Source organism: Nematostella vectensis, chromosome 5 (genome assembly GCF_932526225.1).
Source record: "Nematostella vectensis chromosome 5, jaNemVect1.1, whole genome shotgun sequence".
Taxonomy (NCBI): Eukaryota; Metazoa; Cnidaria; class Anthozoa; order Actiniaria; family Edwardsiidae; genus Nematostella; species Nematostella vectensis.
This window is the reverse complement of record NC_064038.1, coordinates 4,849,944-4,866,711: the sequence shown is the minus strand read 5'-3', so window position 1 is coordinate 4,866,711 and position 16,768 is coordinate 4,849,944. Positions and strand designations below refer to the sequence as shown.

The 16,768-nt window shown below is 46.2% G+C and overlaps 1 protein-coding gene across 1 annotated transcript; it reads right to left on the bottom strand.

Moving 5' to 3' along the window:
- Positions 1–76: 76 nt before the first annotated feature.
- Positions 77–16,312, bottom strand: LOC5509183 (solute carrier organic anion transporter family member 4A1-like). Its single transcript, XM_048727778.1, has 12 exons — positions 16,141–16,312; positions 14,287–14,390; positions 13,645–13,899; positions 13,278–13,576; positions 12,750–12,885; positions 12,173–12,320; positions 5,949–6,082; positions 5,540–5,702; positions 5,058–5,232; positions 3,926–4,128; positions 2,752–2,966; positions 77–1,399 (listed from the first exon to the last, which is right to left on the bottom strand). Exons 1-12 carry the CDS (start codon positions 16,206–16,208, stop codon positions 1,218–1,220), a joined length of 2,082 nt encoding a protein of 693 aa, XP_048583735.1. The 5' UTR covers positions 16,209–16,312; the 3' UTR covers positions 77–1,217.
- Positions 16,313–16,768: the final 456 nt, after the last annotated feature.

Below are 16,768 nucleotides of genomic sequence, written 5' to 3'. Positions count from 1 at the left end.
ATAGAATTACCTCATGTTTCCTATTATTTAGTGACCTTGAGATTTGGGGTGGGCAGGTGATAAAAACACACACAAATAAAAGGGCATAAAATTTTATTTTAACTTTATTGTCAACAACATTACTCACTGCAAAAAGAAAGCAAATCAGAAACAATACAAAAGAAACACATGCAAAATAGATAAGTTACAAAAACAGGGAAGGTGTAACGAGAGTCGTGGGGACACAGCCCTTAGAATAAAGTATTTGAAAATAACAACTAAACTATACAGAGGGTATTACATATATTCAAGAGACCCTAACCCCCTACTTCTGGTGTGTCCTCACCCTTCACTGTTTTTAGCCATTGTTTCGGATTTCGCACCCCCCCCCCCCCCCCAAGAAAAATCCTGGGTACGTGCATGCCATTGAGTATGGTTCTATGGCTACTAGCGATCACGACTATTTGGGTACATTTTTTATTATGAGCTTATTTTCAGTTGAGACTGGGATGTTCTTTTTTATGACCAGTGGTTTTCTTTCTACGTTTTTATTTATGGAGTTTTTTAAGGCTGAAAATATGCTAAGGTATGTTATTAAATTTTATTGTATATAAAGATATAGTACTGCATTTAAAAAAACGCATCAATTTTCTGTTATCTAAGCCTAGGAATGTTCTTAGCATTTTCTTTAAATCTGGCGAAATCTCAGGCTGGACGTTCTTATAAAAATAAGGTTCTTATAAAACAAAGAGAGTGTATTTCGATAAGTGGTGTTTTGATGTATAGCCCAGCAAGGCGATGATTTTTTTTAGAAAAAAGGCAGACAGACTAGGCTGACAACAGCAACAACACAATGCTTGACAAAAAAGTTCAAATAAGAAAAAAAATTCAAACGAATACGCACGTTTTGTAGGCGTTTCTCTCTCCTTTCATGTTATGAAATTACACTGAAAAGCTTGATCTAAAGGTGAAAAATTTCACGGAGAGAATGTCTGATTACATTTAAAAAGTAAAATCCCATATGCTAATATAATTGCAATCAGAAATATAAATACAAAGAACTAGAAATTACAAAGCTGTTAAAAATTTCATGATATAAATTTGATATCATCAATGAGTTCTTGGTAACTTGTATTTTTAATTCCCTATATCTTACTGCGAACAACAGGATAGAATGGAAAGCCATTGGGGCTCATCTCTTTCAGATGAATATCATCCTGCCTTGGTTGTTGATACTATCACACAATGGTATGCCCTTCCTCGTCAAAGTCGTGGATCTGGTTGGAGTTTTCGTCATTCCCTAATATGGGCTTCTTGCCATCCAATACTTCATCGGCCGCGTGGGACTTGGACAAAGTGGCGTCTGGGTCGACATCCTTGCTCAGGTAGAACGAGAGGAAGTAGAACAATAGACAGAGACCTGGGGACAATAGAACTAGTTGTGACCAATAGACAGAGACCTGGGGACAATAGAACGAGTAATGACCAATAGTCAGAGACCTGGGGACAATAGAACAAGTTAAGACCAATATATACAGAGGCCTGGGTACAATATATCGAGTTAGGACCAATAAACGGATATCTGGGGACAAATAGAACGAGTCAAGAACAAGAGAGGGAGACCTAGGGACAATAGAACGAGTTACGACCAATAAAGACAGAGGCCTGGGGAAAATAGAACGAGTAAAACCATTTTGAGAGGACGGGACGAGGACCAAATATTATTTATGTTTGTAAAAGCACTACGGTAGCACTTCGGTGCTTCGGTGCCGTGATGTAAAAAAAAAATAGACTGGGCACTTTATAATGAAAACAAAAATGCTTTATATTTTGTTAACTGGGAGAATGCCTGAATTTCGCTGTTTCAGTATGTGTCCCGATTGCGTTGAGCACTATTTCGGGTTTGGAACACTATTTCACAAATGGTTGTGAAAAAAACTATAAAGGTGCAGTTGTATTACCTCTCAGCATGAAATATTAGACAGACAGATTTTATTAGAGTGCCGTGAAAAAAGATGTACAATAGGCCATCATTCTCTATCATTTATAAGTGAGATTTATTAAAAAGCTATTAAAGCCAGTGAGCTATAAAATCTGTAAAGTTTGGGAAATATGTATTTAGTTTTTGGCGTTTTGACAGCGCGGGCAAACCCTTGATTCTGGTGTTATATAGTTTTTATTGTAGCGACCTCTTTCAATTTGTAGAATGTGGTCGCTTATTCTTAGTTTTGTTAGTGCCCCACGATATTCTATATTTGATACTTTTAGTAAATAATCCTCTAGTTTATATTCTGATTTGAATTTTCTGAATGTTCTTATTTTGTTCCCTCCAATTGGTCTGGAATTATCGTCGAAAAGGCTGGATCTACAATCTTGTATTTAGATATCTTCTTTAGTAACCTCTGTTTGAATTCTTTGTAAAATTGTTTTATTGATTTAGTGTCTAAGTTAGCCTCGCTTTGGTACTCCCAACAGTAGCCATAACCGTTTTGAAACAAAAGAGCTTTAGTCTCCATAGTCTCCAAGAAAACATGTAGCTTATAAACAAGATTAAATGCAGTTCTCGTCAAATGAAGCTGAATGTTTATTTCTCTTCCTCGAAATCGATGTATTCGTCAAGTGTCAGAAAGGCCCGCCCAAAATAATATTGCTTTCCTTTTTATCTCGACTATAACGGGGAATTGTCCTAGCTTCTCTTTGCAAGCTTTGTTTGTTGCCCTTCTGCTAACGCCTAGGATAAATTCACAACCCACCGTTACCATAGTTACTCACACTGTGGTGGGAAGGCGTAGACGGTGATTATCCATCCAAGTCTGTTGTAGTCGTAGTTGAGGCAGTTCGCCGGCTTGCCGCACTTGGTCTTCCACAAGGTGCACGTGTGGTCGATAATCGTGCCGATAATGACCGGACCGGGCAGCGCCCCTAGAGTCCGCTTGAACACAAATTGTATCCCTAATCCGTATGCCCGCAAATTATCAGGAACGGACCTGAATAAATAAAACAATTAAGGAGTGAATTGATCCGATTGTACATTTATCTTAAGAATAATTTCCTTCCTTTTGCTGTATAATGTTTGTATTCGTTCTTTGAAAGGACTGTATTTATTGAAACCTGTACTCGCTAGAGTTTGCAGCCGCGGAGTGCAATGGCGCTTTTAAATAGCAAAGAATTCAAGAAGGCATGTGCACAGAAAATGCTTATCTCCGTATCTCTTGATAAAGGAAGATATCCCCCTTTAATTTTTTTTTTGAGTACAGTGTATGTTAATATATAGATAGACAAGGACCGATATAAGTGATTTGACTGTATGCTTCTACTGTCTTTATTTACGTCCTTCAGTTACCTGACTGATGAGAACATCATGATCTACCTGAGTGAGACGATCTTGATTTACCTGAGTGAGATGATCTTGATTTACCTGAGTGAGATGATCTTGATTTACCTGAGTGAGATGATCTTGATTTACCTGAGTGAGACGATCTTGATTTACCTGAGTGAGATGATCTTGATTTACCTGAGTGAGATGATCTTGATTTACCTGAGTGAGATGATCTTGATTTACCTGAGTGAGATGATCTTGATTTACATGAGTGAGATGATCTTGATTTACCTGAGTGAGATGATCTTGATTTACCTGAATGAGATGATCTTGATTTACCTGAGTAAGATGATCTTGATTTACCTGAGTGAGATGATCTTGATTTACCTGAGTGAGATGATCTTGATTTACCTGAGTGAGATGATTTTGATTTACCTGAGTGAGACGATCTTGATTTACCTGAGTGAGATGATCTAGATTTACCTGAGTGAGATGATCTTGATTTACCTGAGTGAGATGATCTTGATTTACCTGAGTGAGACGATCTTGATTTACCTGAGTGAGATGATCTTGATTTACCTGAATGAGATGATCTTGATTTACCTGAGTGAGACGATCTTGATTTACCTGAGTGAGACGATCTTGCTGGGGATGGCGTTTGAGAATCCAAGGATGACCACGAAAAAGCAGGAAACACAGAAAATGAGCAGAGCATACGTCGGACAGTCCTGGGGACATAGGCCCGGACTTGCGGACTGAGAGGTGAATGGAGAAGTTGGGCTGCTGATGTTGTTAATTACCGGTGTCACGCAAGTACAGTTTGTGAACATCTGAAATAAAAGATACACATCAATGATACACATAAATAGATACACATAAATGGATACTGTATCAAAGCTATTATAGGGAACGGCGAAAACGTACCATCGTGTGTTCGTAGTAAGTTGGAATTTAGCTTTCCTTTTTGCAATGAAATTATCACAAGCGACAATAAAACAAAACAGCATAAAGTGAAAAAGTATTCTCTTTTTAAGAAACACCCTGTTTGTTACAGATTTTATGTAAAAAAAAAAAAATAACCCCCGCTCGGCTTTATCATCGAACCCCCCCCCCCCCCCCCCCCGTCCCCCCCACACACACACACACCCACACACACACACACCCCACCCTTCAGCAAAAAGATCCGTCCCTGGTATTGCTGGCCCCGTCTCCAATGGCCAGTCACAAGTTTAAGGGGCACTCGCACGCTTATCCTAAGACAGTTAAAAATAATATATATGAAAATATGTGTAAAAAAATGCGTAAATCTTCCTGATATAGAAATGAACAAATTCGCCGCAAAAATATGTTTTATGCAAAGAATCTAGCTGGTTTATTTACGCAATTTCAAGGTTTGAGTAAAGGTAGCCTGTCCCGAAACCTGAAAGTACTATTTTCAATCCATTTCCATCTGCTCGATGTGAGGCGTTCAAACCAGAAAATTAAATTTATCTGAAAGATTGAAGGTCATTTAATAAAGCTGGATAGTTCTTTCAATTATTCCGCGTGATTTTGACTGTTTTTTTTTAGATTGCCTAAATGACACTAAAGGCACTATTCACCGTGATAGTGCTCCTTTAAGAGAGATAGTAGAGAAGTTCCATTAGAAAAATATTGTGCAGCACCACCCATTGGCTATTTTCGTCAGCATTTCTGTCTCTGTTTGCACGGGGCTTAAAGTACTAGCCATGACGACGGGGATAATCCACAGGGTACCCACCTGGCTTTGTCTCGGTTGATTGCGAGATCGCTGCAGGGGGCATCCGGCATGACAGGGCGAGAAGTAGTTAACGCCGGCTGGACCGCACACCGGTCTGAACTGGGTATTGGAGCAGGAGCAGTGACTGTTGCACGAACTGGGCACAGGTATACCGTCTGAATGACTCACCGACGAGCTGAAATTAAAAAGTCTCATTCACATTCAGTCGCTATCTTGTCATCATAGTCAATTCCAAATTGGAAAATGTTTACATTTACACCGGCTGATTTAGGGTAAATGTTTCGATAATTTCGAATTAATTTGGTAAATCAAGTATTTCTTAATTTTTTTTTTTTTTTTTTTCAAATATTGTAGCAAGTCAGTAAGTAACTTTTAAAAAGAGATTTTTTTCTCAAATGAACCTAAGACGAGCGAGTGAGCGCGTGTTTTTGATAAATCCCAAACGTTAGTATTACAACTTGCCAATGTCGTGGTTGTCTCACCTGTTATGATACGGGACATCGACTCCCGCAAACTTTGCGTATGTACATCCGGGAATGAGGAAATTGAGTGAGCCCCAGATCCCTACGAGCTGCAGTAGGAAGGTGACCTTAGCAGCGCGTCGACACGAGCGACGGACTCCGAGCTTGTTAACAATCAGAGTGCCTGTGGTAGACGATCACATTAAAGGACTGTGCACCCTCTCCTCCCCCAATACTTTTATCTGCGCCCATTGGGGAGGGGGACACAAGCGAGGAAAGAAAATTTTTCAAAATCGGAGTGCTTAGGGTACTGACAATCATGTACCTCCATGCACACCTCCTTTACCCGCCTTACCACTTACCAATAGTGAGACATAGCACTTAACAATAGTGAGACATAGCACTTAACGAGAGTGAGTCAAGCACTTACCAAGACCGAGCCCCGCTGCCGCTCCTGGAATAAGAAGTAAAGCGATACCAAGACCAGCGTAGAAAGGTGAGGCACCATAACGACCGCTCAGAAACTTGTAGAGGAACGGGCCGATACCAAACCCAACCATGGTACTGAGAAAAAATATTTTGTTATGAATTTAAAGTAACATTTAGTTTTTCAGCTTACGGAAATATAGGAGTAGCGAGAGAAAGTCCACACTTTGACTTAAACATTGAGGATCCCACCTTAGGATACAGGACAGTGCTTTTAACAGGGTCTGGATGGGGGGGGGGGGGGGGTCTGCATGTCGGTAGTCGGTAAAAATTATCGGTCTTTGTCGGTAGTCGGTGAATCTAAGCTAGTATCTGCTTTTGTACTAGATTTCACAAGATTAAACATTATTTAGAATTGATAAGTAATCATTATCTCATTGGTAATAAATTAATAATGGGTTAAAAATTGTCGCTAGTCTGTTAACCCCATCTGTTTTAAAGATAACAAGGGAGCTTAAGAACACAGCAAGAAATTACCAAAAAACTCAATAAAATTTCATTTACTAGGTGCATTCTTATGCTCCATCCCCCCGACTCGTCTTGTACAGTATACTATGAACTCCGCAACATCGATTTTACCACCGCGTGATGGGGTCAGGGATTTTACCACCGCGTGATGGGGTCAGGGGTTTTACCACCGCGTGATGGGGTCAGGGATTTTACCACCGCGTGATGGGGTCAGGGGTTTTACCACCGCGTGATGGGGTCAGGGATTTTACCACCGCGTGATGGGGTCAGGGATTTTACCACCGCGTGATGGGGTCAGGGATTTTACCACCGCGTGATGGGGTCAGGGATTTTACCACCGCGTGATGGGGTCAGGGATTTTACCACCGCTTGATGGGGTCAGGGGTTTTACCACCGCGTGATGGGTTCAGGGGTTTTACCACCGCGTGATGGGGTCAGGGATTTTACCACCGCGTGATGGGGTCAGGGGTTTTACCACCGCGTGATGGGGTCAGGGGTTTTACCACCGCGTGATGGGGTCAGGGGTTTTACCACCGCGTGATGGGGTCAGGGATTTTACCACCGCGTGATGGGGTCAGGGATTTTACCACCGCGTGATGGGGTCAGGGATTTTACCACCGCTTGATGGGGTCAGGGATTTTACCACCGCGTGATGGGGTCAGGGATTTTACCACCGCTTGATGGGGTCAGGGATTTTACCACCGCGTGATGGGGTCAGGGGTTTTACCACCGCGTGATGGGGTCAGGCATTTTACCACCGCGTGATGGGGTCAGGGATTTTACCACCGCGTGATGGGGTCAGGGATTTTACCACCGCGTGATGGGGTCAGGGATTTTACCACCGCGTGATGGGGTCAGGGATTTTACCACCGCGTGATGGGGTCAGGGATTTTACCACCGCGTGATGGGGTCAAGGATTTTACAACCGCGTGATGGGGTCAGGGATTTTACCACCGCTTGATGGGGTCAGGGGTTTCACCACCGCGTGATGGGGTCAGGGGTTTTACCACCGCGTGATGGGGTCAGGGATTTTACCACCGCGTGATGGGGTCAGGGATTTTACCACCGCGTGATGGGGTCAGCGGTTTTACCACCGCGTGATGGGGTCAGGGGTTTTACCACCGCGTGATGGGGTCAGGGGTTTTACCACCGCGTGATGGGGTCAGGGGTTTTACCACCGCGTGATGGGGTCAGGGATTTTACCACCGCGTGATGGGGTCAGGGGTTTTACCACCGCGTGATGGGGTCAGGGGTTTTACCACCGCGTGATGGGGTCAGGGGTTTTACCACCGCGTGATGGGGTCAGGGATTTTACCACCGCGTGATGGGGTCAGGGGTTTTACCACCGCGTGATGGGGTCAGGGATTTTACCACCGCGTGATGGGGTCAGGGATTTTACCACCGCGTGATGGGGTCAGCGGTTTTACCACCGCGTGATGGGGTCAGGGATTTTACCACCGCGTGATGGGGTCAGGGATTTTACCACCGCGTGATGAGGTCAGGGGTTTTACCACCGCGTGATGGGGTCAGGAGTTTTACCACCGCGTGATGGGGTCAGGGATTTTACAACCGCGTGATGGGGTCAGGGGTTTTACCACCGCGTGATGGGGTCAGGGATTTTACCACCGCGTGATGGGGTCAGGGGTTTTACCACCGCGTGATTGGGTCAGGGATTTTACCACCGCGTGATGGGGTCAGGGATTTTACCACCGCGTGATGGGGTCAGGGATTTTAGCACCGCGTGATGGGGTCAGGGATTTTACCACCGCGTGATGGGGTCAGGGATTTTACCACCGCGTGATGGGGTCAGGGGTTTTACCACCGCGTGATGGGGTCAGGGGTTTTACCACCGCGTGATGGGGTCAGGGATTTTACCACCGCGTGATGGGGTCAGGGGTTTTACCACCGCGTGATGGGGTCAGGGATTTTACCACCGCGTGATGGGGTCAGGGGTTTTACCACCGCGTGATGGGGTCAGGGGTTTTACCACTGCGTGATGGGGTCAGGGGTTTTACCACCGCGTGATGGGGTCAGGGGTTTTACCACCGCGTGATGGGGTCAGGGGTTTTATCACCGCGTGATGGGGTCAGGGGTTTTACCACCGCGTGAAGGGGTCAGGGATTTTACCACCGCGTGATGGGGTCAGGGGTTTTACCACCGCGTGATGGGGTCAGGGATTTTACACCGCGTGATGGGGTCAGGGGTTTTACTACCGCGTGATGGAGTCAGGGGTTTTACCACCGCGTGATGGGGTCAGGGATTTTACCACCGCGTGATGGGGTCAGGGATTTAACCACCGCGTGATGGGGTCAGGGATTTTACCACCGCTTGATGGGGTCAGGGATTTTACCACCGCGTGATGGTGTCAGGGATTTTACCACCGCTTGATGGGGTCAGGGATTTTACCACCGCGTGATGGGGTCAGGGGTTTTACCACCGCGTGATGGGGTCAGGGATTTTACCACCGCGTGATGGGGTCAGGGATTTTACCACCGCGTGATGGGGTCAGGGTTTTTACCACCGCGTGATGGGGTCAGGGATTTTACCACCGCGTGATGGGGTCAGGGATTTTACCACCGCGTGATGGGGTCAGGGATTTTACCACCGCGTGATGGGGTCAGGGATTTTACCACCGCATGATGGGGTCAGGGGTTTTACCACCGCGTGATGGGGTCAGGGATTTTACCACCGCGTAATGGGGTCAGGGATTTTACCACCGCGTGATGGGGTCAGCGGTTTTACCACCGCGTGATGGGGTCAGGGGTTTTACCACCGCGTGATGGGGTCAGGGATTTTACCACCGCGTGATGGGGTCAGGGGTTTTACCACCGCGTGATGGGGTCAGGGATTTTACCACCGCGTGATGGGGTCAGGGATTTTACCACCGCGTGATGGGGTCAGCGGTTTTACCACCGCGTGATGGGGTCAGGGATTTTACCACCGCGTGATGGGGTCAGGGATTTTACCACCGCGTGATGAGGTCAGGGGTTTTACCACCGCGTGATGGGGTCAGGGGTTTTACCACCGCGTGATGGGGTCAGGGATTTTACCACCGCGTGATGGGGTCAGGGGTTTTACCACCGCGTGATGGGGCCAGGGATTTTACCACCGCGTGATGGGGTCAGTGGTTTTACCACCGCGTGATTGGGTCAGGGATTTTACCACCGCGTGATGGGGTCAGGGATTTTACCACCGCGTGATGGGGTCAGGGATTTTACCACCGCGTGATGGGGTCAGGGGTTTTACCACCGCGTGATGGGGTCAGGGGTTTTACCACCGCGTGATGGGGTCAGGGATTTTACCACCGCGTGATGGGGTCAGGGGTTTTACCACCGCGTGATGGGGTCAGGGATTTTACCACCGCGTGATGGGGTCAGGGGTTTTACCACCGCGTGATGGGGTCAGGGGTTTTACCACTGCGTGATGGGGTCAGGGGTTTTACCACCGCGTGATGGGGTCAGGGGTTTTACCACCGCGTGATGGGGTCAGGGGTTTTACCACCGCGTGATGGGGTCAGGGGTTTTACCACCGCGTGAAGGGGTCAGGGATTTTACCACCGCGTGATGGGGTCAGGGGTTTTACCACCGCGTGATGGGGTCAGGGATTTTACACCGCGTGATGGGGTCAGGGGTTTTACTACCGCGTGATGGAGTCAGGGGTTTTACCACCGCGTGATGGGGTCAGGGATTTTACCACCGCGTGATGGGGTCAGGGATTTAACCACCGCGTGATGGGGTCAGGGATTTTACCACCGCTTGATGGTGTCAGGGATTTTACCACCGCGTGATGGTGTCAGGGATTTTACCACCGCTTGATGGGGTCAGGGATTTTACCACCGCGTGATGGGGTCAGGGGTTTTACCACCGCGTGATGGGGTCAGGGATTTTACCACCGCGTGATGGGGTCAGGGATTTTACCACCGCGTGATGGGGTCAGGGTTTTTACCACCGCGTGATGGGGTCAGGGATTTTACCACCGCGTGATGGGGTCAGGGATTTTACCAACGCGTGATGGGGTCAGGGATTTTACCACCGCGTGATGGGGTCAGGGATTTTACCACCGCGTGATGGGGTCAGGGGTTTTACCACCGCGTGATGGGGTCAGGGATTTTACCACCGCGTAATGGGGTCAGGGATTTTACCACCGCGTGATGGGGTCAGCGGTTTTACCACCGCGTGATGGGGTCAGGGGTTTTACCACCGCGTGATGGGGTCAGGGATTTTACCACCGCGTGATGGGGTCAGGGGTTTTACCACCGCGTGATGGGGTCAGGGATTTTACCACCGCGTGATGGGGTCAGGGATTTTACCACCGCGTGATGGGGTCAGCGGTTTTACCACCGCGTGATGGGGTCAGGGATTTTACCACCGCGTGATGGGGTCAGGGATTTTACCACCGCGTGATGAGGTCAGGGGTTTTACCACCGCGTGATGGGGTCAGGGGTTTTACCACCGCGTGATGGGGTCAGGGATTTTACCACCGCGTGATGGGGTCAGGGGTTTTACCACCGCGTGATGGGGCCAGGGATTTTACCACCGCGTGATGGGGTCAGGGATTTTACCACCGCGTGATGGGGTCAGGGATTTTACCACCGCGTGATGGGGTCAGCGGTTTTACCACCGCGTGATGGGGTCAGGGGTTTTACCACCGCGTGATGGGGTCAGGGGTTTTACCACCGCGTGATGGGGTCAGGGATTTTACCACCGCGTGATGGGGTCAGGGGTTTTACCACCGCGTGATTGGGTCAGGGATTTTACCACCGCGTGATGGGGTCAGGGATTTTACCACCGCGTGATGGGGTCAGGGATTTTAGCACCGCGTGATGGGGTCAGGGATTTTACCACCACGTGATGGGGTCAGGGATTTTACCACCGCGTGATGGGGTCAGGGGTTTTACCACCGCGTGATGGGGTCAGGGGTTTTACCACCGCGTGATGGGGTCAGGGGTTTTACCACCGCGTGATGGGGTCAGGGGTTTTACCACCGCGTGATGGGGTCAGGGGTTTTACCACCGCGTGATGGGGTCAGGGGTTTTACCACCGCGTGATGGGGTCAGGGGTTTTACCACCGCGTGATGGGGTCAGGGGTTTTAACACCGCGTGAAGGGGTCAGGGATTTTACCACCGCGTGATGGGGTCAGGGGTTTTACCACCGCGTGATGGGGTCAGGGATTTTACACCGCGTGATGGGGTCAGGGGTTTTACTACCGCGTGATGGAGTCAGGGGTTTTACCACCGCGTGATGGGGTCAGGGATTTTACCACCGCGTGATGGGGTCAGGGATTTAACCACCGCGTGATGGGGTCAGGGATTTTACCACCGCTTGATGGGGTCAGGGATTTTACCACCGCGTGATGGTGTCAGGCATTTTACCACCGCTTGATGGGGTCAGGGATTTTACCACCGCGTGATGGGGTCAGGGGTTTTACCACCGCGTGATGGGGTCAGGGATTTTACCACCGCGTGATGGGGTCAGGGATTTTACCACCGCGTGATGGGGTCAGCGGTTTTACCACCGCGTGATGGGGTCAGGGATTTTACCATCGCGTGATGGGGTCAGGGATTTTACCACCGCTTGATGGGGTCAGGGATTTTACCACCGCGTGATGGGGTCAGGGATTTTGGAAACAGAGCAATAGTTGCGATCATAATCATTGTGTCGAGGTTTGGTGGAAGCGTCAAGCATGCGAGCAGAACCTACCTTGCCGTGCTCCCAAGGTTCTGGAAAACGTATGTTCCATTTGTGAGCAGCGCTTTCGTGGCGGGAAGTATATCCTTGATGCCTCCTTTTAACTTGTTGTCCTGTTTGCGAAGCTGACCGCTTTTGATGGCATTTTCCCGATTAATTTCTAAAGAACAGAAAATGAGAGAAATGAGTGAATTGCTTCAAGGGGGACACTCTAATGGTGATGATTACAATGATAAAGATGCGGATGATGATGATTATGACGGTGATGATGATGAAGATTATGATGGTGATGACGTGATGAAGGTTATGATGGTGATAGTGATGATGATAATGATGGCGATGGTGAAGGTGATGATATTTGATGATAGTAGTAATGATGATTTCGAGATGAAAACGATGATGACCACAATGGTGATAAAAAGATCACGTCTTACCAGCACCAGGCAGATGACTGGGGAACCCAAGAAGGACGACGTATGTTGATAATGCTGTTGACGATTGTGATGATGATGATGATGATGATGATAATGATGGTGATTACAGCAATAAAGTTGGTAACAATTGCTTGCCAATGTTTTGTGTATCTTACCAGCACCAGGGAGATGACGGGGGAAACCAAGAAGGATGATGCCGCAGATGATGAGCAGGAAGCCGCAATGGAATGGACCTAACCACCAGGCGCCGATCCAGTAAGGGTGTGCAGGGGTTAAGTTCAATCCGGGAGGCTGAGGGGAGATGCACTGATCAGTTAATACATCGAATGTGGTTACGGTTTAATTAGGAGGTGTGTTACCGGGTTATCTAACAAAGGACTGCTAATTTTAACTTCGCTAGCCGTAATCCGGGAACGTGATTAATAACCTAACAAATGCAGATCTATCAGGACGGTTATGTCGTACCACGAATCAAATAGATTTCTTCTCTTGGGTGCAAACCTTATGCCCTAACTGGTGCTGAAAATAAAGGATTGGGAGCATGTGAGAAAATCGATGTAACGAAGTATCCACCAGCAAGCAAAATATACACTCAGCAAAAAGCTATATCCGCCCAGACGCGTATACAGGGGTGTGCGCGCGCACTACAGCCGATCCTGGGTACGCGCATGCCGCTACCTTACCATTTCGACATCCACATACACCGTGAGTAGCTTGCCACCAATAAGAGACCCAAGTCCAGGACCAAGGAAGACAGACATGTAGAAAATGGCCAGGTATGTCGCCGTACGAGTGGGGGGCACATTCTCGTCCAGCCAGGCGGGGCCGAGGGTGTGTAGGGGCGTGGTTGCAGCACCCGAGAGAAGTTGGGACAGGATGAAGATGAAGTAGTACAGGTTGAAGGAACTGGCATCTTTATGGCAACGGGGGTCATCTGGCAACGTGGCGTTCGGTATGCAGTACGGGCTTATCCCGCTACGAGCTGAAGAAAAAAAAAAACCTTTAATTTTCTATAGTCAATGCACGGCCTTCAGTGTTGGCCAGTCTTACCTCCTGTGGGGTCATGCTTCTCAGCGATAAACTTTGGCAGAGTAAAGAGTAGACATGACAAGCCAGTAATTATTGCACCGCCACCCAACCACTTGGTCTTGTGACCGTAACTACCGAAAAAGCTGACGAAAACCACCACGATGAGAGCCGTGATGTCATTGGATGACATGATGAAACCAGACATTTGGCTGGTCAGAGAAAACCGCCTCTCCAGGGTCGGGAGGGCGACGCTGACCAACGTATTTACGCCCATGCCTGGGAGAAAACCAAGATGTCAGCGAAAAAGAAGAGAGGTGCAAAAAAATGGAAAAAAGAACAGAAAAAATGAACAACATGAAGCAATACAAGATGTCAGCTTAGTAGAAGAGAGGTGCAGAAAAAAAATGGAAGAAAAAGAACAGAAAAAAACAACATAAAGAAACCGCAAAGAAGAACAAGGGAGAAAAACAAAAAAGAGAAACAATGGAGAAAAAAAAGATAACGATGAAGAATATGGAGTGTAACAAAAGGACGTGGTAGGTTAGGAAGAAAGATATGATGATGATGATGATGATGATATGACAGCGCACCCCCTCAGCCAATCCTCGGTACGCACCTGATGATGATAATGATGATGAGGTTAGATATTTTCATCCAGTTTACCTTGTAAAAAGCTGAACGTGCAAAGGAAAAAGAGGAACCATTTTGGCGAGTTGAGCCATTGGAGCCAGGACGGCTTGAACCTCATCCATCCCCACGCGGTCTTGCTAATACGGGCAAATAATAAGGTGGTTAATATCTTGCCCCTGATGAATAACCACGCTATCACGGAAAAGCAATGAGCCAACAGCATAAATTTAACCTATCGCTAAAACTTACAATAGTATAACGCCCTGACTATCATATACCAGATTCGTTTTTTTTTTTTTTTTGATAGAACGGTAAAGTCAAGTATTGATGCCGGGTAAAACAATTGAGTTAAGAATCACCAAATTCAATCAGACAAAAAAATATGCATGGTTACCCCGTCCTTGCAGCATGTGCATTGTGTAGTTCCAGAAAATATCCTAACCCCCAACCCCATTGAGGGGATTGGAAATTCCGGGGGGTGCGGGGGTCTAAAGCTAAGGAATTTCCAGGGGAGGAGGGTAATCGTCCGGAGCGAAAAAACTCGGAGTGTCTGGTTCATGAGAAACGCGAGTCTTCACAACCGAATACTCCCCCGTCCGTACATAATAAAGGCCGATTTATCCTTTGTTAGTCTTTTAGACAATAAAATCTGCAAAAAACGGTTAGATATTCGACGTCTTTTTGGATAAGGACGTTGAACCGTAGTTCCTGTCTCTCCGATACTACACTACACTAATTTGAACCGGAAGGGCGTAAAAAAACCGCTTAGGACGCAAGTATTATTATTGTTGTTGTTGTTGTTGTTGTTGTTGTTGTTGTTGTTATTATTATTATAATTTTTTTGTATTTATCAATTAAAAACTGAATGAAACTATCTTTCGGGGGGCTTTTCACTTAATAAAACGGGCTAATTATTTGTAACGCTTTTCTGATCAAATTTGTCATGGATTTGCTTCACATTTTTGTAAAATCTAAATTTCCAGAGGGGGGTGGGGGACACCTAGTACTATATCTGGAAAATCCGGAAGGGTGGGGTGCAGGGTCAAAATGGGCACCCAAAATGGAAATTCTAGAGTGGTGGGGGGTCAAAATGGGCACCCAAAATGGAAATTCTAGAGTAGTGGGGGGTCAAAATGGGCACCCAAAATGTAAATTCTAGAGTAGTGGGGGGTCAAAATGGGCACCCAAAATGTAAATTCTAGAGTAGTGGGGGGTCAAACCTCCGACCCCCTCAATTGGGGGGGGGGGGGATGGATAATATCTGGAACTACATATTGGGAAAGAATTCAAAACAAACCAATTTGGTTTTTTTTGGGGGGGAGGGGGGATTGTTTTAACAAATAACCTTAAACAAAGATGAAAAACTACCGTTAATGCAAACTATAATTTCACTAATTATTCGATGTATTTATATAATTATTCTATTATGGGTAAATGTAGCCTTCCTTCCTGCGAAGCCGTCTTTAGCGTCAGCCAAAAATCCCTAACCACTACAAGACTACGAAATACTAAATACTAAATTTAAAATTTATTTTTGTATAGTAAGAAGTTGTATTTCAAATGTTCACTTCGCATTTCATAAAAAGGCTCGAGTATTCTCCTGAAGGGAGGGTTAGGAGGTTAGAAGTTTATTAGGTCAAGATGCGTTTCTTGGCTCTCGGTCAGTAGTACTGCATATGCATTAGATTGATTCCAAAGACAATGACACGAAGAAAGGAAAATTCATTTTTGTATTTACATTGCATCAAACCGCGAGGGAATGTTATCTAAAGATGATGATCAAAGAGTCGTGCAACATCTTGTCAAAATCTTCTTAAATCTAAAATGCGGACATATTATCATCATGTTATATTCTCAGACGTCTAAACGTCCCTATATTATACGTACTTAGCATCGTTTTTCGTTGCCGTAGACTCATTCAGTAGACCAGATACTTGTTCTTTGTTTTTCCCCATTATTGACACAAAATAGTCGACCTGACCTCCGGATGAAACACAATCCTAATCTAAAACAGCTCGCTTTACCATTTCGCCTGCAAACATTTGCATCCGAGCCAACCCTTGGCCGGCCAAGCGTGGCTTAGCTAAGGATACTAATAGACCAATTTGAACGAAAATATAAAGACTTATTTTGTTGTTGTCTAACAGCTAACAACAACAACAACAACAACAACAACAAAAACAGTGATTAGAACAACCAAGTAGCGAGAACACCGGCAAGGACGGCAACAAAAATAACATAACAATGGAAAATCTTCAAAAGTAGAAATAGCAGAAACAGCTTGGTGTGTTTATTTCTGTGGATTCGCAGTATGGACGAGAAAGGCAGCTCCCACGGGGTTGGTTTTGAACACGAAACCGCGCTATAAAATCAATCAATCAATCGCGCTATAAAAGGGTAAGGACCGCCCATAATTGATACCTTTTAGAACAGTGGGATAGCTTAGAACAGGCGTCCATTATTTTAAAAGCTATAGACAAACCAACAGTTTATTAATTATGCAAGCTACTAAAAT

Bases quoted from the DNA above. Each gene is read 5' to 3' on its own strand.
- LOC5509183 (XM_048727778.1), bottom strand. From the start codon at position 16,208: ATGGGGAAAAACAAAGAACAAGTATCTGGTCTACTGAATGAGTCTACG. The intron at 13,900-14,286 runs GTAAACTGGATG...GTTTTCTCCCAG, and splicing joins CACGTTCAGCTTTTTACAAG to GCATGGGCGTAAATACGTTG. The intron at 12,886-13,277 runs GTAAGGTAGCGG...ATCTCCCCTCAG, and splicing joins TGTATGTGGATGTCGAAATG to CCTCCCGGATTGAACTTAAC.